This window comes from Harpia harpyja, chromosome 12 (assembly GCF_026419915.1).
Source record: "Harpia harpyja isolate bHarHar1 chromosome 12, bHarHar1 primary haplotype, whole genome shotgun sequence".
Classification (NCBI taxonomy): domain Eukaryota; kingdom Metazoa; phylum Chordata; class Aves; order Accipitriformes; family Accipitridae; genus Harpia; species Harpia harpyja.
In genome coordinates this window covers 44,205,249-44,231,179 of record NC_068951.1, presented here as the reverse complement: position 1 = coordinate 44,231,179, position 25,931 = coordinate 44,205,249, and the positions used below count along the sequence as shown (strand labels likewise).

Genomic DNA, 25,931 nt, shown 5'->3' with positions numbered 1-25,931 from the left:
TAACACTTTAAAGAAAAGACTTTTAATGTAATAATATAACCCATACATGGGCTGTTTTTAAAAAAAAAGTTAGAATGCAATGAAACCTTAAAGTGTATTCCACCATGACTTCTATCTAACCATGCTTCCTGTAGTCTGAAATTTTAGTCAGTACTGATGACTTATGGGCACAGAAAATAAAGATTAATTGAATGGGATGAAAGGCAGAAGAGAATATTTCTGAAGACTGTTTCCTCCCACAGTACAAATTTACCAAGTGTTTTCAAGTTTAGTTTAATTAAGCTATAATTACCTTCTGTGGAAGTGTTGGTGAGAAGACTGCTGCACAGCTGGAATAACACAGTAAGTATAATTACCACACCCAATAAAAAAAAAAAAGTCTTTTGAGATGTTTCTAGCAGTAGCAAGAACAGTAAGTATTATTAAGCAGTATTTTAGCAGGTTTTTTGAATATCTGTTACCTGATGGGGGGAAAAAAAAAAGCTACAGCAGGACAAGAACCATACATCAACTAACATTGCTAGCATTGCATTTCTCATTTAAAAAGCTACACTGAACACAGAATACCATGCATATACAGATATTACCAACTATTTTGAAATAACTGCTCTTCAGTATGAGGGAATTAGCAGCTTACCCTAAAAAAGTTTTTCCTCTAGCTAAATAAATGCTATAAAAAACAAAACAAGGTGAGTATGTTGGCTTTATCGATACAGATGAAAGTGTGTCAACTATAGCGTTCACTCTGGAATCGTGGAGCATAGTTTCTGGCACTTTCATTCTCCTGTGTTGTGATTAAGTCTATAATAGCTGTCAGTACTGCTGTCTCCCTGGATTTAACATCATTCCAGTCCACAGGATGTGGGTTTTCTATTTTTTCTTGTAGAAGATCATCAAGCTCTTGTCTTAAGTTCTGGAAAGAGTTTTTGGAATGAAGAAAAAAAAAAGAAAAGAAAAAAGAAAAGAAAAGAGACAGGCAATTAGAGCTACACACAACAATGTTACTACAGTTAAGTTCAAACCCTTAGGCCCTCTGTTCTCCTAATCTTCACACCTGCTGTTCTCCTATCAATTCACTTCAACATTGCTATTTTCAGGATCAAAAGCTGCTTCTCAGAAACTAGTAGTTTTACCTTTTATGACAGATGACCATCTCTGGATATGATGGCCTTTAACAGCCTATATACATCCATTAGCTGGCTATTTCAGGATTAAAAATATTTGGGTTTAAAAAAAAAGACATATGATTTCTAGGATCTAATATTAAACAGAGCTCTATTCAGCTCCTCCTTCCACTGGAACTTACTACTGCCAGCTGAAAAGTCTCATCCTCATGTTTCCATATCCATGTGGACATTTCATGGACTGATCAAAGTCATCCTACAGCTTCTGCTATGGAAAACTACAGAGATTAAGTACTTCAAATATCTTACTGTAAGACATGTTTATAAATTCTTTAAATCCACCCTACAACTCTTCTCTGAAGCTTCTACAGTTTTTCAATATCCCCATGAATTTTTCAGAGGCTGCACCAGCTGAACAAGAACATCAAGCCCATGCTCCCGATGCTCAATAGGCACACAGCCTCATTCTCATCAGCCAAGCTATTACACTGGAAACAAAAAAATAAGTAAGTCTGACTGCCTACTCCTAAGGCCAAACATAAAGGAGTACATTACTGTTTACTTCTGCCCAGTTTACCATGTGATGCAGACTGTTCAGAATGTTATTTTTAGTACTGCTTTTTAACTTGCATTCATCTACACACCTTCACTAGATCTCTTTTGTTTACTTTGTGTACTTGAACTGCTTACTGGGAATGCATTTAAAACATTATTATCTCCCTATAGTGATAAATCAGTAGGTACACAGTAATACCTAATACAGAAATCTCTAAGAAGAATCAGTGTTATATTAAGTCTTCCACATACATTATTATTATTAAAGATAGTCACCTTAACTAAGTGCGCTATTCTTGCCGGAGACTGGAAAACAATCCATTCATCCACAGCGATGGTATCCTGATCTTTATCCTTCTGAATGGATATATCTCCTCCAAAGAACAAGAGACAATACGGAGAGACCTCTGTACAATCATACAAGTAAATCTGCAAGAAGACAAAACTGTCCAATCACCCTTCAAAACATCTTAAGTGACATCAGTAACCCTTAATGAAACTAAAAACAGAATTCCAGAAGATCATTATTCAGAGTCATTCATAAATTTGCAAGACATACATGAAGCAACTCAGTTGGAAAAGTTACATGAAATCAGATTGAACAGGGGCAAAAATGGTCCCAAATGCAGTCCTTCACACAAAGTGCTGAAATCAAACCAACTACCCCATAACAATCAGAGGAAAACAAAAAATTTCAGCATATTGAGATGTGTACACTGGACTGAAATTAAAAAAAAGTTACACCTGTTATTGCCAGAACCTTAACCCCCCCCCCCCCCAACCAACCACAAAACCCCCCAGTAGTTAGTTATTTGTGGAACAATACCACCAGTATCACAAAGAACATAATCTGATGGCATATAAAAGGAATGACCCAAGACAGGAAGGCTTCAAAACAAAGGCACTGTTCACATTGCCTTTGAACCTTGATCCAACCTTATTAGAGAGAGCCACAAAAATAAATTCCACAAATATAAACCCTTCACATACACTGCTAGTTCTCATCTTCAAATGGTACACAAGCCAGTTATAATGGAACTCCGTTTCTTCCACATTAACTGATTTCGGATGAATATTAACTGTTCCATCTGTCTTGGTGCAAACTTTCACCCTTAGAAGGAAAAAAAAAAGTTTTTGTTTTAGGATTGAAATACAATCTTGAAAGTTTAGTATAGTCATGTCCTAAGTTAAAAAGCCCCTCCAGTTCTCCACTAGCATACTAAACTCTGAATGTACAAGGATGTTCAAAGAAATTTTAACTCCTTTCCCAAAAGATTACAACTGAATCTATAGTACAAATTTTTAGACATCTCTCTCTCTGCATTTAAGAAGTTTGATTTTTTGGGGTCAAATTTACTCTCTTAATAAAACCTGTTATTGTCTCAAGTAGAAAAAACAAGTGGAGTCCTTCATTTGGAAGAAGAATGCCAAATTACTGAATTTGGTTACATAAGCCAAATTTCAAGCAATTTCTTGGAAACACCACATAAGGAACTTACGTATCTGAATTTTTTGCTCACCATTAAGCAGTGTCAGTGTGAAACAAGGGACTAGCTATACCTCTGTCAACCAGTCTAGAGTGGTGAACCTCTATTTGTACCACGTGCCTTTGAACAAATTTTACTCAAGGGATAACATTCAACTGCTTTGGTTATACTTACTCCCCAAAATCACATTTCCCTTCTAACATAATCATGCCATCAAACAATAAAAAGCAGAAACCAAGCACAGTATGTATGAAGCACAACTGTTCTCTTTCTCACATTTCAGAGATGTAATTCTTTGGGTGTGGATCACTGAGCTCTCTACTCCCTGTGTGCAGAAGTATGTTGCAAAACATGAAGTTCAGTGTTTTGAAACAGAAACCGGCAGCCTGGGAGAGGCTCTGCAGCAAAGTGGTTAGTGTAACAAATCCCTTGCTTAGTGGATCAAAAAATTGAGCCTTCCTGGGCAGCTGGCTTACACCTAGCTCCACCATGCGGCAAAGATACAGCGACACAATAACTTGCATCAGGTTTGCAAACTTTACTGCATCGAGCACACTGGACTCGCTTTAAAAGGGACTAGCAACTGACTAGCAGTGTCAGCTACAGACAGGTCTAAATTATGCAACGTAAAGTATAATTTTGACTGCATGTTCTTACTCCTTTCATAGAAGTGATCAGTCAAGGGTTTTTTTGCTTGTTTTTTTAATTATAGACACAATGCTTGCTCCTATAGTTTGCTGTTTCTGCATTATACACCCAGAAAAATCAATCCAAATGTTCAACACCTCATTCTGTTTTAAATCAGGTCCATAAAGAAGGTTGTCTATATCCTGATGAGTATACCGTTACTGTGAGTAACGGTTAATAAAAATAAATAGTCTGATAATATAAGTAGCGATAAATCAACAGACCAGAATTTCTGGGTTCTATCTTGCCAAACAGTAAGAGAGGACAGTGTTTCAGCTGCTGCTGTAGATCACAGATAATGGTAGGGCTCCTTTAGCAGCAGTGTTACTGATATATTGTAACATTATCCATGGCATGATAAGGTCACACAAATTATTTCACAGGTATCCAAATGTTAAAGTGAAGATCAACAATCCCATCCTCTCACCTACCCTTCTCAAATGAAGTAACCCACAACTGACTTGAGCTATAGATTCATTCATGCACTCAAGCCATTGCTTCACCTCACCAAACTACCTAATGCAGAAAACACCTTGAATACAAACCAACAAACCCTCACATTTTTCTCTTTTTGCTGAAACTTGGCCGGATCTTTGCAACTTTTGGATATAAGCCAGCACAGATGACCGCTTTGAGCAACTTCTCATTATCTGTAGAAGACAGCAAAGTAAATAACGCAGTTCTGCAAACTGAGATTTCAGCTATCAGAAATTTTCCATTTCCTTCCACTGTTTACCTGAGTTGGTATTAGATTTGGGATCCTTGGGGTCTCTGCTATTCACAAATCCAGCTGCAAGGAGATGCTCAGCAAACTGTCCTTTCATGTTATGCAGCATCTAGGAAACAACAAAAATTATCCCAGAATGATGCTGTGCAAAAGGCTCCTCCCCTTTTCCCCACAGACATGATCCTTTTTTTTAAACTGTCAGCATGTTACCTGGAGTGTATTTGAAGACAGGAAATATTCCCAGCAATAGTCTTTCTCAGTTCTGAAACCACGACGCCGAGTCTCTTCCCAGCCCTAAAAGTGAAAACCGTAGTTCAAAGGTGTTTCTAAGTGAACACATACTAAAAAATTATGGACAGCAAAAACTATTGTTTGTTGTCAACAAACAATATAGTTACATTTTTCTCTACAAGAGAGAAAGTAAATCCTTTGATCTCTTTGTTTATGTATATGCAGCACAGAGCAGAAAACCACAACTTTACAACATTTTTAAACAAAAACTTCCTTTTTCCATGGTGAGGAGTGAAATCTAGCTAAGTTTACCAGAACTTAATTTGTTGCTATTAACAGTCCTGGGTAGAAACTGCATTCCAGGCCATTTATTTCCTCTTCTTCTCACCCCAACACTATACAGCTAAGTCTCCAACACTTTTGAAGACAGCTTCAGCCTCTTGTAGAGGCCAGAAGGGCAAAAATTAATTACTTCAGTAAGGTAACTATAACATTATGGTTTATTTGTCTCTTTTGTAGACTTATCCACAAGAAATTAGGTTATTGAGCCTGAAGACAAGATTCCTCAACACTAGAAGGGTGAAAATTAATTTGGTTTTATGTTTCTGTAGAAGCCAAGAAAGAAGTACTTCAGAGCATAAACTGACCAGTTTCTTCTTTAGAATAATCCATATTGCTCAAATTAAAATTCTAGAAGAAAAAAAAAACCCTACAAAACATTAAAACAAGCCTACCGTGAAAGCATTCACCACAGTTAGATGATCACTTTTAGTGTTCTTTGACAGTTCCTTTCTTCTTGCATCCGCTACTTTCTCTTTGCCCTATGAATAATTAGAACCTATAAAATATTCATGACTGACATGACAGTTCTCTTTTTCCTAATTAAGGTACATATACAGCAATACTTCATATGCTGCATACATAAAAATTAAAGCTACTTCCAATATTCTGTAGGCAAAGACAATACTTCATAGTAGGTGAAGGCAATCTTTTACTAATAAAAATGTAATTAACATGAAAATAATAACTATAACATCTCAGTAAGTCCCAATATCCTTCTGAGATTCTTAAAATCTTATGTGCAATTCTCCTCTTAGAAACTTTACCAGAGGAATGACAAAAGGGTCTTTGAAGCTGAGGCTAGCTGCAATTGTAAGTACTGGATCCAAGCAGCAGAATAAAGCTCCAAAGAGGATCATCTTTCCAATATGTGGTTCAACTGGTAATCGTGCTAAATGGACACCTAGTGGAGTCAGTTCTTCTTGTCTGTCCAAAGCATTCTGTCAGAAGAAAAACAAAAAAGGAAAAAAATAAACACAGTATTTGAAATGGGGAGGATTTCCTCAGAATAGCCACTAGTATACCTAGAGAACAAAGGAAAGCCTAACAGCTGGAGAATGCAACTAGCTATAATAAGGTATGGTAGCAAAGTGATCAAGCAAGTTATGGAGAAATAGAAATGTTCAATTAGATCCGAGAAAACTGCAGCCATCTTTAATTGTGTTTCAAGTGGTTTATTAGGGCTCAGTGTCTTTCTGGATGAAAGTATGAAGAACTATTAACACTTCAGGGTCTTCCTATTCTCCTGATCAAGCTTATTTTTAGACTTGTATCTTACCCTCAGTATCACTTCTGTTTTTATTTACTCTACCCTTTACTACTACACAGCACTGTCACAGAACACCAAATGTACAGCTGAATTCTAACTTTAATCGAAACACTTATAGAATCATGCCATCAGTCTAAATACTGCCCTTCAACTAAGTCAGATGTTTCAGTTTATTGCTACAATTGATTTGTACAAATACTACCAGTGCAAGAAATCAGTAGTACAAATGTGTCGTTAACCTCTCCTTCCCCAGCACTCAAAGGGGCAATGACATACAAGATGTTTCTCCTATATGCCTTATTTGCCCACAGAGAAAGTATCTGAAACTCTTCACTAATCTGACTGGGATAGGAAGGCTTGGTGGATGCAGCCATGAGCAGGGTGGTAGAGAAGCAGTGAGTTAAATAAGTATCTGTAGGGAACAAATGCGAGGTGCATGAGTATGTTGTGAGTCATTTAGAAAGTTCCTCAGGAACTACTCTATGCAGCCCACGAATACCGTGTATTATGTGAAATTATTTCCTCTGTTCAGTGAAGATATATAAAGGGTCTACACAATACCATAAGGGGTTGCAAATGTCTAGACCTGTACAATCAGAACTGTCTGACAACAAACAACGCAATAACATGGTTCTAAACAAATTTTTCCTTGCGTGTACATTAAGCAGTACTTTACCAGCTCCATTAGATGATTTATAGCCAACATTACAGCATCACGAGATGGTGGATCCATTAGTTTGCTCAGAAAATAAGCAATTCCACCAAGCTTTAGAATCTGAAAGGAAACAAAACCAAACCAAAAACCTCAGCAATTGGAGAAAGATGGCTATCTAAAATTAGTAAGCAGTAACCACCCGAATTAAAAAAGTGAATAATTCACAGCTTCAGTTAGAATTTCACTAATTAAGAACTAAGGACAAAAATAAAAATGTATTAATGATGAAATTTGAAACATAAGGACCTATTCTTCATTCAGTATGCATACACATGGTATTCCTCACGCACACATAAGGAATTCAATACAAACTGCCAAAAAGGAAACTCATGTCAGTTCTAAAACTACTTTTTAGTAAAATTCTTTTAAGACATCATATCCCTTGACTCACTGACATTCTCACTGAAGCTCCTCTGACTGAATGACATTTGGGGGACAGGGAGGGAAGCACAGTCCAGACTTCAGCTTTTATTTATACTAGACAATCCTATTTTTCCTGGGTTTGATGCATCTAGATACAAGTATGCATTTTTCAAAAGTTGCTGCAATTATTATCTAAATATATTGTGCCTCTGGTGTAACTGAATTTTGACTTGAAGACAACCTTAGGCTCACAGTTGCATTAACTTAATCTCTCAACCTCTTATTCCAATGGAAAAGTAGATTATAAATATGTTTGAAGATTCATATGGTTACCTTGATTTGTAAACAGAGCTCTTCCAAAGGTGTCCTCAAGATCTCTGGTAGCTGATAATCATCTAAAAGGCTAGCACGTAGTCCATTGTACAGATGATAACAGTGGCCTGGCTGAACTCTGGAATTATTCAAGTAAACAATTGTATTTTTTTTTCCCTATGACACCGTGACATGATGATTGTGTTTGCTTATAAACCGCTTTCCAAAACACATCAAAGAATTAGAACTGAAGCATATTCAATTGTAAAAGCCATTTCAGCTTTCTGAAACACAGACCCATCAAGAAGAGAAAAGGCATGCAGAACACAGAAACCTCCTATCAACTGCTCGAAAGGAGTAATGAAGAGACCAGAGAAGAACTGTAAGTCTGAACAAGAGAGAAAATATTCCACAAGGTATTTTGAGAGGGAGAGAAATTTCAAAAAAATTTGGTATGTGGCTAAGTGATATTAATTTGTAGGCAATTTTCACTTTAATGTATCATAGCCTCATAAATCAGGTGTGAGGGCAAACACTACCAACAAAACATTTAAAAAAATGCAGGACTTATTCTTCTATAAGGAGGGAAACTCATGAGTTAAATGCAGCACAAGTTAAGTCAGTTTCCTAGAAAGACAAAGAAACCATTCTTTCCATAAGAACAAGAGACAGTTGTGCTAGCATCTGCTGCTGAACATATGAATAACAAAGTAGTATCTTCAGCAGCATGTGCTCCAAGACTGATGGAAACTTAACACCACAAAACCTTTCTAACTTTCCCCATTATTCTTACCTTCCTGCTCGACCTTTCCTCTGCTTGGCATTAGCTTTACTAACCCACTCTGCTGCCATTGTGCTAATGTTGTTCTGTGTGTCAAAGTGAGTTTCCTTTATTTTTCCACCATCTATAACAAACACGACGTCATCTATTGTAATGCTGTTAAAAAAAAAAAAAAAAAAAGGAAAAAAAATGCAACTCTTCATATCTTTGCAAGCTTGACCTAGGATCTGAAAGGGGTTTAGCCTCTCTTTATCCCCTCCCAAACTGTGAGCCAACAATAAAAAAAAAAAAAATCTGTGTTTGGAATTTCATTAAGAATTACGTTACTAAGCAGTTCAAGAAAGAGCTTGATTTATTCTCCTAGGTCTGGCAGAAGTCACCACATGGGGTTATGAAGTCTGCAGAGAGGATAGGCAGCTCAGATTTATCATGTACAACAAAGGTGAGTCATTATATCCATGTTTTAATTGTTTAAAACAATTAAAGGCAAACTCCTGTTTAGTCTATAAACATTTCTAAAGATAGTGTTATAAATGAATGGTAAACATGAAAACATGTATTTTTGGAAACATTAAACAGGTTTACAATTTAAATTATCAATTTCACTTATGTTACTAATTGTATAGGTTTTTTTGGTCTGTATAGCTAGCTATTTACCTAGTCTCTGCAATGTTGGTAGCAATCACGATTTTCCTTACTCCTGGCGGGGTCTTCTTAAAAACCTGTAATTATCCATGGCCCATTTATATGTTTGCCAAAACCAAACATATGCTTAATTTTTTTTGTTGTAGTTGTGAAATATTGCAATAAAAGGAAAGCATACCTGAGTCTGGTTAACAGTAGGCATCAATGAATGTAAAGGTATGATAATAAACCTATCTGAAAATTAAGAATCAGTAAAAGATATGGTGTAAGCACAGAAACTTTAATTTTACAGGAAAATCAACTATGCAGAATAGAGAAAATATGCTGCAAGTTAAGTCTACTGTTTCTTATTCTGAATTCACAGGTGTATGTATCATAATGGCAATTTCTAAAGTAAAAAGGTATAAGGGAATTTTTTTTATTATGCTATGATGACTTGACAAGTTTAAGAAAATATATGAAGTTATGTACAGTAATTTATATTTAATTTTCAAATTCTCAAATTATTTAATAATTTATCAAGTTTAATAAACTGACAACATCCTCAATCTTTCAATAAATTGAAATTCTTTATCTATGGAAGGTACACAACATGAACTGCAAGACAACTACCTGAATAGTCAATAGCATAGTTAGACAAGTTAGATGAAAATGAGCTATGCAAACAGGACAAATTAAAGTGTATCCAATAGGCATAGAGTATTTTAGTGTCCTATTAATAAAGCTTCAAGGAATAAATAGGATTTAAAAGAACTACCAGCAAAGCACTAGACAGAAGCTGCTGAAGGATCAATAAAAGAGAAAATGAACACAGAATGAAGAAAGAGTTTAGTTTTGGATGGAAGTTATCATAGCTACAAGAAAGGACAAAAGGAAAAAGATGCAGGTCTGAGATTCTTTTCCAGATTGTTCACTCCTACACTGAGGAAAATGAGTTATTATCATTAGCAAATGAAAGATACCACAGAAATACAAAAAATACTGAACACACTGCAATCATTTTGAGAGGAGAGATGAGGAAGGAAAAAAAAATCCAGTGCAATACCAGCAATCACATGCAAAAATTAAGAGTTTGCCACTAACGCTACTGCTAGAATTCCCATGTAAAATTTTGGTTTTACCTGACTTAAACATGACTTGTGACATCAAGAGATCATGCAAAGTGCTAATGTTGTCCCAGCCTGGAAGAAACACTAGAATTGCACCATCCTATATATAAAAGAGGGAGTGAAGGGAAAAGAGGTTAGAATAAATTACATGCTACGCAAAGAACCAGCTACTTCCACACTAATGCACATGCTGGATATGTGATATTTGAAACCTCATTGACTCAAATTTGGAACAACATTTATAAGATTGTTTTCTATAAAAGACTTAGCTACATATGTTTATCTGAACTTAATAAATAAAAATTTGATTTTAAACATTTTTCCCCTGCAGTGTTTTAAACACAGCCATGTCAACACTAGAAGAATTTGAGCTGCAAATAAAACAGAGAGAAACTAGTGTACAATTTTCAACACAGGAAGAACAAAATAGGAAACAGCAACTCATCCTCATTATACCCAGCTTAAATGATCTATCAACTGAAATATTAAGTTATTTGATATTCTTAATAATCAAAATTCTCTTTAAGGAATCAGCCAAGGTATCAGCTCTTCCACAGATGTTTTTGAACACAGAAACAAATATATTACTTCAGGTTATGACAACCTACATACATTATACCTATGGTAACAGAAGTTATTCTTACTTCATGCTTGTCACTGTTTCAGGCAAAGGATCCTTCTGATATTAATATTCTGATGATGTTATTACTGAATAACAAGGTAAGGCACATTTGAGGATAACTATTAATGCAGCTGTATTAACTACTAATCTTGACAAGCTGAAAGTTAGAAGAGTCTCCTAGCTGTGTGTTTGGTAAATGTGACTAGACTTTTGCTGGGCTGTATAAAAATTCAGTCTTTGCTGCATCTAAGTCATGTTTAGACTACTCAGGCAGAAAAAACATTAAAGCTAACTGCACAGTGTAGGTATCAGGCAGTGAACATCAATTCTAAGTTTTGCTTTTGCCCTCTCCCTCCCATTGCTGAGGAATTAAGAACAGAGATTCAGCTGTACACCAAAGAGCTTTTTGGACAGTTTTCTACAGCTGTTTCACAAAACATAACTTTTACTACAAAGACTACTACCTTTGACAAACACAGTCACAGAAAGAACTAAAAGTTAAAATCTAAATTGTAATTATATTACTTTACATGAAATAACTAAGATGTATAATTAATTTGAAAGCTTATTTAAAAGCTTACCCAAAAGAAAAAAATGCAGCAATCTGAATCAAAATGGCACCCAAATCTTCAGGTATCTATCCCATTTTGTTTACAAGACAATCCCTACTGTCAGTGAAAGAATTCAGCTCCCTTGCTCAGAAGGGACCATAGATGAGTGTATCAAACGTATTTGTAAGTTTTCCAAGTTTCCTAGGTATATAGTTCTCATTAATACCCACAACCCCTATTCAAGAAAATGCTTAGATATGTGCTCCCCTTTAAACATGGATTCTATCCCATCATTTCAATAAACACTGTAACTAACCACATTCTAAACTCAGGGCTTAAATAGTAATTTGATATTTAAAGCTGCTAGACTACTTCTCAGAAGAGCAAAACAAAAATTTATTCTTCTTTATATCTGTATGATAAGCCAAACTAACTATCAGCTCCGACATTCCCAACAGCCACTGATCACAATTCAGCCACATCATTAAAATGTGATGATAGGAGACAGAAGTGTACCTCTTCTTCCAAAACGATGTGTCTGATAAGTGCTGCTATAAGGTCAAGGTCGACCTTGTCATCATCCATCATTTCCAAAGCATCTATAGTACTTGCTGAATACCTACAGGCATTGAAAGCATACATATTATTAACTTACTAACATACAAAGTCACACACTTGTGTTTCTGTTATAAGGCTCTGCAATCACACATCTATGTACCCACTGCTGATCAATTTATTTCTTTGTCTGTTCAATTACTGTATCTCCAGTGTACTCTCAAGATTTGGTTTAGTGCTATGTGCTCGTTTTGGCTGGGATAGAGTTAATTTTCTTCATACTAGCTAGTATAGGGCTATGTTTTTTGCTGAAAACAGTGTTGATAACACAGGGATGCGTTAGTTATTGCTGAGCAGTGCTTACACAGAGCCAAGGCCTTTTCTGCTTCTCACCCCACCCCACCAGCAAGCAGGCGGGGGGGGAAGGAGGGGGGGGCACAAGAAGTTGGGAGGGGACACAGCTGGGACAGCTAAGCCAAACTGACCAAAGGGATTTTCCACACCATATGACATCATGCTCAGTATATAAAGCTGGGGGAAGAAAAGGAAGGGGGGGTACATGTTCAGAGTGATGGTGTTTGTCTTCCAAAGTAACCATCACACATGATGGAGCCCTGCTTTCCTGGAGATGGATGAACACCTGTCTGCCCATGGGAAGTGGTGAATGAATTCCTTGTTTTGCTTTGCTTGCGTGCGCACCTTTTGCTTTACCTATTAAACTAACTGTCTTTATCTCAACCCACAAGTTTTCTTACTTTTCCCCTTCCGATACTGTCCCCCATCCCACTGCGAGGGAGGTGAGTGAACAGCTACATGGTACTTAGCTGCTGGCTGGGGTTAAACCACGACATACTATTCTAAACTGATAATAGCAAGTTTAAGAATTACCATGTTATGACTGAACTGCATCTGAAGTATTTACATGATCTCTCTCCTCCTCATGGATTAGCTAGGACCTAAGCAAGCTGCGTTTACCCTTTAATTTATCTCTCACTCACAGTGAGCAGAGGAGGCATCTCACCTGTTCAGCCCTTTGATTTCATGAAAGCTAACACTATAGAAAGAATTGCCGATTGGTTCAAAAGACTGGGTGGGAAAGGGAAGGAGGAGTACAAATGGGATGAGCAGAGCATGGGATAGGCCAGAGGTACAGCACTGAGGACTTTCCCCTTAGAAAAGAGAAATAAAACTGAGCCACCTTGTCCTGGTTTCAGCTGGGATAGAGCTAACTGTCTTCCTAGCAGCTGGTATAGTGCTATGGTTTTGAGTTCGGTATGAGAAGAATGTTGATAACACACTGATGTTTTCAGTTGTTGCTAAGTAATGTTTAGTCTAAAGTCAAGGATTTTTCAGCTTCTGATGTCCAGCCAGCAAGAAGGCTGGAGGGGCACAAGAAGTTGGGAGGGGACACAGCCAGGACAGCTGACCCAAACTGGCCAAAGGGGTATTCCATACCATGTGACATCACGTTTAGTATATATAAACTGGGTATCACCGCTCCCGGACTAACTGGGCATCGGTTGGCGGGTGGTGAGCAATTGCATTGTGCATCACTTGTATATTACAGTTCTTTTATTATTCCTATTGTCATTTTATTAGTGTTATCGTTATTAGTTTCTTCTTTTCTGTTCTATTAAACCATTCTTATCTCAATCCACAAGCTTTACTTCTTTTCCTGATTCTCTCCCCCATCCCACTGGGTGGGGGGGGAAGTGAGCGAGCAGCTGCGTGGTGCTTAGTTGCTGGCTGGGGTTAAACCACGACACACCTATATTCATTATCGTTACCAAGCTGGATATATAGACAGTCCCAAACTGCAGAGGACAAATAAGACAGGAGAAAAAACAGGAAGATGCTATTCTTGAAATAAATCAGCCAGGCTAGCCAATTAATCAACTTATCCAGATTACCAAAGTAGTCAAATGCTAGCAATCAAAAGAATGTTTCAAGTGGACAATCTCTACTAGGGGCTCAAAAGGCAAAATTATTTAGCTTGGTTTTAAACCACTCTAGAGGAATATTAAAATATTCTGAGGAAAAGGCTGTGGTGGGTTTTTTTGTTTTGTTTTGTTGGGGGGTTTTGTTTTGTTTTTTTAAACCAGCACGTTTTGTCTTATGTTGACTATGAAACTAAAATACTGTGAGATCTCTCCCAAAGAAAAAGACTGAAGAAGGGGAGAATTCATCAGAAGAGAACTAATGGCCAAAGCTCAAGAAGCCTAATGTTATGCTGAAGACTGTAATGGACAATACCTACATCAATAGCAAGCAACTTGACAGCTGTAGTTCTCTTACAGTTTGCACATGCAAAGGAAGCAAATCCTCTGTGACAACTCTAAAGCACTTCAGTGGTTGCCAGCCAACTGTACTGGCAACTCCATCATTACTGTTTTCCACAGTACCAATTATCACATCATTAATAAAAGCACAGTAATAGAATGCAGCACTAAGTTATGTTTCTTAGTTAAGAAGTGTCTAAAAACTTAACACAAAGAGTAACTTGAGAACAACCTGCCCCGCAGCTGCCTTAAGTAGTCTGGCCACCGTTCCCTGTAGATTTCCTCTTTCTCTTCTTTTTCTGGTCTGCTTACATGTCCTTGCATGAAGCCTTTCTTCCACCGTGGCCGACGGTCTGTGTTCTCTGGAGTATACCTTTAAATTTAAATAACAAACATAATTAAATTTTGAAACTAAGTAATTTAAAGCCAGCTACATAGTAGTTTTCCAAACTATGGACAATATGTCATGCTTTAGCTATACCATGTAAATAAGATTCTTAAATTTATTTTCTGAAAGAAATCTCACTTATAAAAACAGGTACCATGTCTAGCAAGCATGAGAACATGTAGGAAAAAAAAAAAAAGTCTGAACAAACAGAAAGACTAGCTCAATTTAGTACCCTAAAAATTCCAAAAGACAGACAAGGTTTTTTTTCCTCCTCAAGACAACATTTCCAGGTAGCTATGTGCCATTTTTAATTACTGTAAAAGCTACTAACCTTTCCTTGAAAGGTTTTCTGTTAAACACAGCTAATTCTTCCACAGGTTATTTATACCAAGATAATCTTTGAAAAGACATACTAAGCAAAAACCCCCAAAATACTATCCATACTGGTGTTCAGAAAATACACTTACCTCAACTTCTCAATTACGTCTTCGAGAAGATACTCCACCACAGGGAAAGTGAACCCAGGTATGTGAATCATTGGACAATTATCTGTCGAGGAAGGCATAACTCTGTTTTTAAACGGCAAATAAAATACTGTACTGAAATAATAGAGGCAATAAACATTCTTCACTATTTTTGCAATACAGTTGCCAAGTCTATATAGGGTTTTTCTGTTTGTTTATTTTGAAATTTTCACAGAAGATGCCAAATTCAATTCCAAATAAAGTTGCTGAATAAAAAAAACATAGGTAGCAAGCAGCATATTGTTCTGCAGCATGATCATCTGGTTCCAGCTACAGGATAAAGCTGGAAGACTGAACAACTAAAGGCTTCAATCTGGTTGCCCACTCACACCAAGAATTCTAAAATACAGTAAATATTAGTAAATATTTAATATGAAAACACTCTGGAGATAGTGTTTCCATGATATGTCTGAAAAGCAAATATAGAAGCAACACATACTCATGATGAGCTAAAACTAAGGGAGTAAGCATCTCCAGCAGCTGGCAACTACCTGTAAAATTGAAGTCATTATGCCTATTAATAAAAATCAATCCTAAAATTTGAGAACTGCATTATACTGCAGAAGCCTAAATCACTCAAGAGAAACATTCATAGGAAGCATTTCACCTACCAAAATACTCCGAAAACTTCTCTGCATTTAAAGTAGCACTCATTAGTATTACTTTCAAATCCAAACGAATATTCAAAAGATCTTTAATAATGCTCATTAAGACATCTGACTGAAGATTTCTTTCATGAATTTCATCAAGGACTACATGACTAATGCTGGACAAGTGCCTAAAATAGAAAAGCAGGAAGTTAAACATTTGTTTTTAGCAAAATTAAAAAAACAGAGATGAGACTATTAGAAAAAGCTCAGTAGTCAATTCATTTCATAATTGTATTCAGTTTCTTATTAAACAAGAAAACTTACTTATCTGACTGGAGCCACTGTAGGACAATTCCTGTGGTACAGTATAAAATTGAACCTTGTTTCCTTGGTAACCGACTGAAAGAGATACATTAAGAATGCTTCAGTTCTCTTCTGTATTTTACAAAGTACTTTAAAAGCTTAAAATCAAAATGCAGATAGTCATTATAGACATTATGAAGTATGTCTCATTCTCTAACTTGCTCACTTACAGTTCAATTGGAGGAACAAGGAATTAGGCCACTGTTGCAGCATTTTTGTTGATGGGGAATGAACTGCTTGTAATCTGACAGAAGCCCTGGCTTCCCAGACATTTTTCGTCATTTGCACGTTGATCTGCTGACCCCAAACTCTGGCAGCTATTTAAGTTCAGCACAGATGACAGCTAAATATACAGCAGTATTACATTCTTGATTAAATAGTAAAGAAAAATATAAATGAGATTCTATAAACTCAAAATGCTGAAAGGACTAAGCTGTCATCTCTCACCAGCAGTTTTTCTTCAACGATAATTGAGATTCCATTCTTTGCTGGTAACATTTCAGGTATTTTTTTTAAATTACAGATGACTCCAAATGTAATAGCTTTTGCTCTACGGCACTAGGTCTATGAACCCTTGTCAATGCACCTAACTTTATTACCTGATCCCAGTGAGATTACTCAACAGGTTAAGTGTAGCAAATACACAGTTTTCTACAGAAATATGGCTTATAGCATTCTCTCCTTTAGCATTTCCATTTTTCCTTGAAATTCATGGATTAGGGACATCAATTTTATCTCTGTCTATAGCAGAACCTTTTAGAAGAGCTGAAAAAAGGACTTACTAAACAAAGTACAACTTGGTGCTAGCCATTGATACACGCTGCATAAAATACAATAATCACACTCAAACTTTTTGCTAAATTTCAAAAACCTTATTCCCTACACCAGCTCTTCACAGGAATTCCTTTTGGAGAAAAAATCAGAATGAAAGCAGTCACCTATGTTCAGAACTATTTTTCAAATTTTCTTGCTTGAACAACAATAGATACTACTTTACGTGAATCCACAAAAACTGCCAAGGGAGCCTCTCTTACCTCTGTAGACGAATTTGGTATCCTGTGCTCTTGCCATTACCACATGCTTCTGCCCTTTCAGCAGCAACTCTCTCAGCCACCTTAGAAAAATAAATAAAATCAAAATAGTGTATTAAAGAAAATTTTAAAAATCCCACAAGGCTGAGCTATGACTTAGGTACTCATCAGCAGGAAATAACCTAGAACCAAGATGTTATGTAAACAACAAAGAAACACCCTGAAAATCACTTTTTCTCTTCCACTGAGGACCGTGTTTCCTGTCAGCAACCCAAGAATAAGTTTGCAACCCAGGACATATTTTAAAGGAACACAACCAGTTAGGCATTAGCAATACACTCATCCTTTCAGCAGGGTGAGCTTTTTGTCATGGGAAGTAAGGTTCTATAATCATTTGACACTTAACTATCAAGAATAATTACTGTGCACTTAAAAGCCAAATTCTTTCTTGCTCATTAATATACCTCTAAAGGGCCTGACACAAGATTAGTGTTTACCTTAACTCACATTTGCACTGCCCAAATCCATTAAAACCACAGATATATACCATGATTAAATTCAGGGAAGAATGAGGCTTGCAGTGCCAGTACTCTATTAACGACAAAATGAAATATCTAATTAGTATATATTAACAAAATTGTTATTTGCAACAGAATCTAAGACGGCTGAAAACAAACACACAAAAAGCCATCTTCACTGTCCACTACAAGCTGAATACTTCTCTTGAGCTTTAAATTTAGTATCAGTACATGTGACAGCAGAGCAGTTTCTTTGAGAGGTGCACAGTACCCATCTAGTCATTTGGAATTTCTTCAAGATCTTAACTTCAAATAATCTAGCAGATTGTACACTCAGTTCATAAGCTTGCCCATGGATCCTAGGCCCACTAAGAAATATATTTTCCTTCAATGATTCTGAGTAAGGCAGTAATTTTTCCTCTGATTTATTGGGAAAAAAAATAACCACAAGAAATAAGTTACTCAGTTTGTCAAAATGGCACTTACCGAAATAGCACTGATCCTCCTAGGCTGAGTACAAACAATCCTGCACATAGACCCTTTCCCTCGCTCTATGTAATCATCCAAGATGAACTGTGTAACTTGGGTTGTCTTTCCACAACCAGTTTCACCACTTATCACAGTTACTCGATTATTGTTTATAAGGTTTACAAGTTCCTGTTTCCAAACAAAAAAAAAAAACATTTATTGTATTATTGTTCAAAACAGATTTTAGGAGGATGTTGACAATTCTCTGCTACTGTGCGGTGAACTTAGAAGAAAGCGTCATAGCAACTAAAGAAACAGATATTCATCTGTTTCTTGTAATACTAAAAAAAAAAAGTTTAGTTTAAACCACACAGAAGTAACTTCTGCACATTTGCACTTCATACGTGTAAGGTTTAAAGCATCACAATTCTGAATACTAGTTTTAAATACTTAAGAACCAGCATGAAAATAACATAAAATAACTAAAACGAAAGCCTGAAATACATTGTTAAACTTTTCTCCTTCCTACTTGCTTTCTGTATATCTTTGGTGACTGAAAACAAGCATTTTTCCCTTTTGGACTCCAAGACTATACTAACTGAAGATTTTCAGCACAATATTTTAACATTTCTTATACTGACAGGAACAGATTTCTTACACTTCCAGCCTCCACCTCCCAATCCAAAGGATTGTAAAGGGGATTATAACTATTTTGAGAAACAAACACTAACAGGAGGGACAACATTATTACGAATACATTAACTTTAGAAAGGAAGCTCGCTAATCATTCACTGAACCTGCAAAAGAAAACATAACAGAATACTCGTAATATCTGATTCATACAGGTGACATCAAATGAAGAATTAACATCAATTAATAATAACCCATGCTATCATTGACTTTATATTCTGACTGGGAAATTAATGGCAGTAATGGCCAGGAGTACAGCCATAAAGTCTGTGATTAAAAAAGAAAAATGTTTAATCTGCATTATATTAAATTCTAAATTGGGCAAGCATTCAATCAATGTCCACAATTTTATATCTATAAGAAAGCATGACAATTTATGTAGTGGTCAATTACTCTATATAAAATCCAAGTAACCAGGAACAATATAAAAGTTTAACTGGCAGAGAAAGAAGAAAAGACCTATACTTAAAAAAAAATAAATATTACTTAAACATATCTAGCATTCAAAACCATTTCCATGAATAACGCTGCCCCTACTGATAAAACTGGATATAGCCCCAGAGTAACTGTCCATATGAAGCAGTAAAGCTGAGCTACTTTCTGGAAAGAAGTCAAACTCAGCATCAGAACTTGGGAGGCTTCAGCACCTTCGTAAAAGGCAACAAAGATTTCCACCTAGTCCCAGTTACACATCTGTTTTCTCCTATTTTACAACGGAGCAACAGAAACACATATTCTTTCAAATTAAATACACATTTACCTGTCTCATCCCGTATGAAGGGAGTTTCTCTCGGAATCTCTGGGGAAAAACAAAGTAATAGTACGTATCTTTAAACACCTTTTCAACACTAAGTAATATAACACATTTCATCTGTGATCTAGGCTAAACTGAGAAATAACAGGACAAACTGTTCAGCTAATACTTATATAAACACAGGTCCACTAGAAATAAGTTTAATTCCACGAATGTTTTCAGTTTCATTAAATTTAGCAAAAATATTTAAATCCAACAGTTCAGTACATGAAAATGTACGTCCATACAGTTGTAAGACTATGGCCTTGCATCAAAGGGAGAACTGCCTGGTCATGGTAAGACTATTTTATTTGTCAACTTTATATACGGCTATTAGAACAACATAAACTACGTTTTTAAGATGCAATTCCTTAAGAGCCCATTTTTGTGCTTTCAGTTTTAGACATAAAGACAGGGATACAACCCATTAAAGAACAAATGGAAAAACCCAGCCAATTAAACAATGCGCAAGCTTAAAATTTGAGATTTTATGCAACCAGAAATTGCCACTGAAAGTCTGTTTTTTAATCTCTCTCCTATTGATAGGTATGCATTTTGTAAATTCTGAAGGTAATTTTTAGCAAAAGTAACGTCATGACAACTTCCTAGTAAATAAATTGCAGGAAGTTATGTTTTCAGGTTAGTTTAATTAAAAAAAAAAAAAAAAAAAAGATAAAATCCAATTAAAAGCTTTCTACTTAACACATGGAAAAGTACCTGCATTTCAATATATCTAGGATCAGATTTCTTCTTTCTTAAGTCTTCTTTAAGTTGCTCATCTAAATCAGTATCTTGCTCATTTTTTTCAAAGAGATATTCCACATCCCGATCAAGAAATGTTTTTTCCAAGACTGGTCTCTGTCTTACAGGAGCTTTTTCAGTATCTGTTTTCACTTTTGCAGGCTGTTCTGGAGTAGGTCTGAAATAAGTGCAGGGAACAGAAACTTCAAAGATTATCCAAGATGTGCTTGGCCGCTGCGAAGTGTACACTGAACCATTCAAGGCAAACCTTAAATCTGTTTTTGAGACGTTACATCCACGAGTTACTTGACCATCAGCTGATGAGAATATGGCGTACACCATTAAGACAATTAAAGTCTGAAAACCACCAGCCATGAAAAATTTTACATCCGTATCTAGAAATGTAACATGCTCTTTTGTATCAAAGCAAAACTAACAAAGCAACAAAACATCTCCAGAGAATTACTGCTTAACCGGCTGTCAGAACCACTGCCCTGTAATTGGATCATTCAGCAAAATGGAGACCCAAACACCTCATTTCAGTGGACTCAGAGTAACACACCTGGCAGCCCATTTCACTGCTATTACTTAAAATCCTTTAAGTGTTAAGAACGGACGCTATTTCACAGAGGCCAAGAAAACATTCTAAGAGTGCAGAATAACTGAAAAACAAAGTCAAATGCCACTCTGGAAGAGTAATTCCAGAGGCCAGGGGAGCTGAAAAATTCCATATATCTACTCTAGTAGGCCTGGAGATCAGTTACAGGATTTTACAATTTTAAGTAAAAATTTAACAGCCCAAACTCAACAATAACCTGCAAAAGAGTTTTACAGCAACGGTTACAACCATTTCAGTATGACAATACATGTCAAGAAAATTGAGTTCATTTGTTAAGCTAATTCACTCGCTAAACGTAAATATTTTCTGATACATCTTCCTACCAGTTTGTGGGAATTTTGTTCCATTCAAGTAAATAAAAAGATTAGTAATCGTTTCTTTTTACCCTTCTTCATCCCCAGACCACCAGGACATGGCTTCTTGCTCCTTTTCATTTTTAGTTTGGACAGTATTCAACAGCTGCACAATTTGCTCCTCCCTGCGTTCATCCATACGCACAACAGCTCTCTAGTAAAAAAAAAAAAAAAAAAGTACAATTTTCATCACCGTGTACTCAGCACGTCTTACTTAGGTATCAAACTAGCGAGACTCTTCGGCACGATCAGAAACTTCTTTTTAAGTTGCTCCTGACGAGGCATTTCAAGGCGCAGAGGCGAACACCTCTTTTCCATCCTGCCAGGCAAAACATTTCACGAAGTAGACGTCTCCGACACCCGCACCCCCCCACGCACCCCCCCACACACGCGGGGCCCCTGCCCCCGAAGCGGGCCGGCGGGGCAGAGCCCGCGGCCGCCCCTCACCTGCTGCCGGTCCGTCTCCTTGCTCTTCTGGCCCTGCTTCCGCGCGTACCACAGCCCGATCTCGCGGCCCTTGAGGTGGCTGGGGTGGCGGCCCCGCCCGCCGCCGCCGCCGCCGCGGCCCCCGTGTCCCCCCGCGGCAGCGGAGGAGGAGGAAGACCCGCCATCGCCGCCGCGGCCCCGGCCCCGGCCCCAGTCGCGGCGGTGCTCGTAGCTCATGGCCGCCCGGCAACCGGCTCCCAGCACCGCCGCCGCCCTCCGCCTCATCCGCTGCCTCACTTCCGCCCGCCGCCCCGCCCCATCACGCCCCGCCCCGCCCCCGCTGCCAGGGCCGCCGGTTCGCGTCCCCGGCCGCCAGCAGGCCGAGGTCAGGGCGGCAGCGCTCGTTCGAAGCACGGCGGGGAGCGAAGCGCCACAGCGATTAAATGAGGCGACCTAATCACGGCGGTATGTCACTCAGGTGCACCCTGCACGAATATCTCTTCTCGTTTCCATCTCCACGTCTAAGTTCTGAGGTCCCTTTCCGAGGCAAGATTTTAAGGAAACGTTAAAGGTTGGTCTCCACCATTACCTGTGGGGTTACGACCCTTTCTGTGTACCAGACGGGTGTTCCTGTTGTTTCTTTTTTAAGTAGAATACACATATTTACATAGGTACCCGTTCTGGGTCTGCTGGCTGACTGCTGCTGCACGTGGTATACTTTGTCCAAGTTCTCCGGAGTGTGAAACTAAACCTTTTAAATTAAATTATTCACAGAATTATTACTCTTTCAACGGTTAATTACTGTTCTTTTTGTTTCCTTGAATACCACTGTGCAGCTATAAATGCTTCTTCAATCTCGCTTCTTTACATATTCTTTTGCCTTTTCTTCCTTGCTGGTATGATTACATTTGTTTAAAAATTGCTAGCATTCGGATCTCTGAAATACAATGTTATGCACTGATTTTCACACTTCTTTCAGGTAAAGGGACTGCTGCTTTCAAAGTAAACAATTTTCTCTTTTTTTCTCTGCCTACAGTTTCCCTACAGTTAGTCCAACAACGCCCAGCAGCTGGATATGTAAAGAAATAAGAACTAGGTGCTCCAGTTAAAGATCTGCATTTTCTTTTTCCTTTCCCCTCACAAAATGCTTTCTGCATCCAAGCATCCACTTGTCTTGCTGCTAGGCTCGTCCTTTTCCGTGCTTAAAGAAATGCTTATTTCCATGGCCTTAAAACATGCAAACCAAAATCACAATGACCTACCATAGCATACATCTGTATTCTTTTACTCGGACACCTCAGGTGATGGACCTGAATGACAAGGCAGCCACTGGAGCTCTTCTTAGTGATCATGGCAGTAGGTGGAAGATGGCTGACGGGGCCCGTTCTTCCAAGGACAAAACTGCACCACGCTGGAGATGAGACCCGTGGTGCACCGCAGTGTCCTGTATGGATCCACCAACTCACCCAGAGCTAATCTGTACATCTACCAAATGGCACAGCATCATGCCACAGTCTTGCACAGGAGGGTTCGTGCAAGAAACATCATGTGGTCTTTTTTTAGCTATACCCAATTTCAGGTATGAGGACATCTCAGAGAAGCTTGGATTTTAATTTGAATAAAGAGACCAGTAAGGAATACAGAGCAAGATCTCTGAGTCATCACCACAGCAAGTAGCTGAACTCTGGGTGAGGTTACCCAGAGAAAAGAGGGAAAAGGAGGGGACCAAGAACAGAGAGTACAAGGGCTGGAGGGTACTGAGGAAGATCATCTGAAAGGCAAATTACAGGAAGGAGCGTGGGAGAGAAATGAGAAATCTAGGAGGAAATCTACTTCTTCCTTACTTCTCCTCTCCTCATCCTGCATCTGTGGCTTAATGCAGAGTAGGGAAGCACACTCCATGACTTCTTGCACTTATCATCCTCCATAAACTAACAATAACTGCAGAGCATTCTCCAAAAGCCTCACAGTGACAACCAACTAGGGAGTAAAAAAGAGCCAAAGAAAATTAGCACAAAATTCTCAGAAATCTAGGAAATGTTAAAAGATCCCCTGTTGAAAGAGGTCACTGGCATACCTATACAGGCCAAACGAGGGAGAACAACACAAGTCCTTCCAAAAGGGTGGCGGGGGTAGGATATTAGATGGGAAAACACATCCTGCTGCTCAGGTATGAACTTCCATGTCAGTGGCACAACATTAACCACACACAAACCAGCTTGCCTTCTGGGCCCTCTTTAGCCTGTAGGTGAATATAAATTGGGGCGATTATTATCTCTAGTTCTGTTATTTAGATACACCAGGACAGGAGAAGTGTCTGATACTAATTTGAAACTAGCAAAGCCTGGAATGAAAGGGCCCCTGGTGACCATCTGTAACACGTACCACCAGCCAGGGCTTATGGTATGTACCCCGTCAGCAATGTGTGTGGCCACACTCTCAGATGCCTCTTGACTTAGACACACCGTTCCATCTCGTGTTAGGTTCTGCATGCCTAAGTAAGCTGTCAGAAAGCTGGTTTCGTCTGTTGTATCTCCTTAAAATTACTGAAGAAAAATGTTCTAGGGTTACCTTGAATCACTTGGGTGAGTTCAACAGATTCATTCTGTTTGATCCAGTATCTCCCCATGATAGTGTATTTGGACACCTAAGCAGGGCACGCATTGGAAATAAACGGGATTTTAGTGCAAGAGGAGATTTCCATATGCATGCATGTAGCTACTGCATTTCAGCCATGTCTTTTTTAACACTGCAAAACCCCCACACATTCTAAAGAAAACATTACAAATTCAAATATTTTTAGTAGATTTGTAGATTTAGATGTTGGAAAGATAGTAAATGTGCATCTATTCATGTAAAGATAATTTTCTAATATGTATGAAAAGATACATTTCTTGAAATCATCTCACTGGTTTGCCTATTACTGGGCCTTTTCAACTCCTTTTAACCACTGTTCACTGTCAGTTTTCATCCACTTCAGTAGCACACTATCATGATGTAAAGTAATGCATCTGCACATAATGGTCTCTACGCAGCAGCATGCTCTCAAAGAGGACAGAAGACGGTGTTCTCCTTTCAGTACTTTGAAGTGAAATTCCTTGAAGTCAAATTCCTAATGAAGAAACACAAAACAGATCAGGTAAACACTGAGAAGGGGGAGACTAAAAGAGGATCCCACGTTACAGCTCTCAATCCAGTGAGTAAATCTTGCTACTGCACACTAGCAGTACTGCAGTCAATAGGACTGTCTCCATGAGTAAAGATTGTTTGTGCAGGGACTGAAGGTCTTTAAAATTAGTTTGTTTTATAAAACATAGAGTGTAGAACATACAGGAGTATACAGATGTGGGTATTGCAATTCTTATAGGAGCTGTTGCTGGAGTATAGAAAAGCAGAATTTATTCTGCTCTGAGACACTGAAATCTGCAGAATTCATTAAGAGAGAGGAACATAACACTCACTTATAATGATACATACTGGGAAGTGAAATCATATTCTAGAATCTATGCATCAACCCCAAATCTATAAAGGTAAAATAACGTATAAGTAACATTTATCATTTTTTATGAAATTACTGTATTTTGAAATAGTATGATGCTGTAAGATATATTTTCTATCAAGATTAGTATAGAAAATTTAAATTTCAGCACCTGGCTATATCTTTTGTTTCAAGAAGCACAATCCTTTGAGGCATTTGGGGTTCTTGGGCCTGGCCCTGCATATTACAGATTTATTTTTCTTGTCACTCTGTTAATGTAATGTTATTCTCAGTGTACATGAGTGCCACTGTAAGGAAACTCCAACCCACTGGATACACTGCTTACCGAAGATTATCTCAAAATTATTTCCCAGTTTCTTGTTTTTTATCCTTTGCATTATTCAACAACCCACGTCCTAAGAGCAGGGGAAGCCTGGGCGCTGATTCAAGTCACATTTTCCAAGGGTTTTTTTTTCAGTCAGTTGCCGTGGTGTCTGAACAGAGATGAGGTCTCTTTCAAGTCACCTTCAAATGGTCATTGACACTTTGCCCTCAAATGTCAAGCTGTGACTGAAATACATTAAAAGGTCAGACAGT

The 25,931-nt window shown here is 37.8% G+C and overlaps 1 protein-coding gene across 1 annotated transcript; it reads right to left on the bottom strand.

Annotated features, from left to right (window-relative positions):
- On the bottom strand, positions 1 to 22,141 carry DHX36 (DEAH-box helicase 36). The gene is made up of 25 exons (XM_052804112.1): positions 21,878 to 22,141; positions 21,463 to 21,584; positions 20,435 to 20,636; positions 19,685 to 19,723; positions 18,253 to 18,423; positions 17,252 to 17,331; positions 16,179 to 16,253; positions 15,876 to 16,042; positions 15,208 to 15,289; positions 14,585 to 14,725; positions 12,035 to 12,137; positions 10,358 to 10,445; positions 9,415 to 9,470; positions 9,249 to 9,313; positions 8,604 to 8,747; positions 7,832 to 7,949; positions 7,097 to 7,195; positions 5,918 to 6,091; positions 5,546 to 5,632; positions 4,791 to 4,874; positions 4,590 to 4,689; positions 4,413 to 4,503; positions 2,670 to 2,790; positions 1,956 to 2,108; positions 1 to 913 (listed from the first exon to the last, which is right to left on the bottom strand). Exons 1-25 carry the CDS (start codon positions 22,139 to 22,141, stop codon positions 728 to 730), a joined length of 3,012 nt encoding a protein of 1,003 aa, XP_052660072.1. The 3' UTR covers positions 1 to 727.
- Positions 22,142 to 25,931: the final 3,790 nt, after the last annotated feature.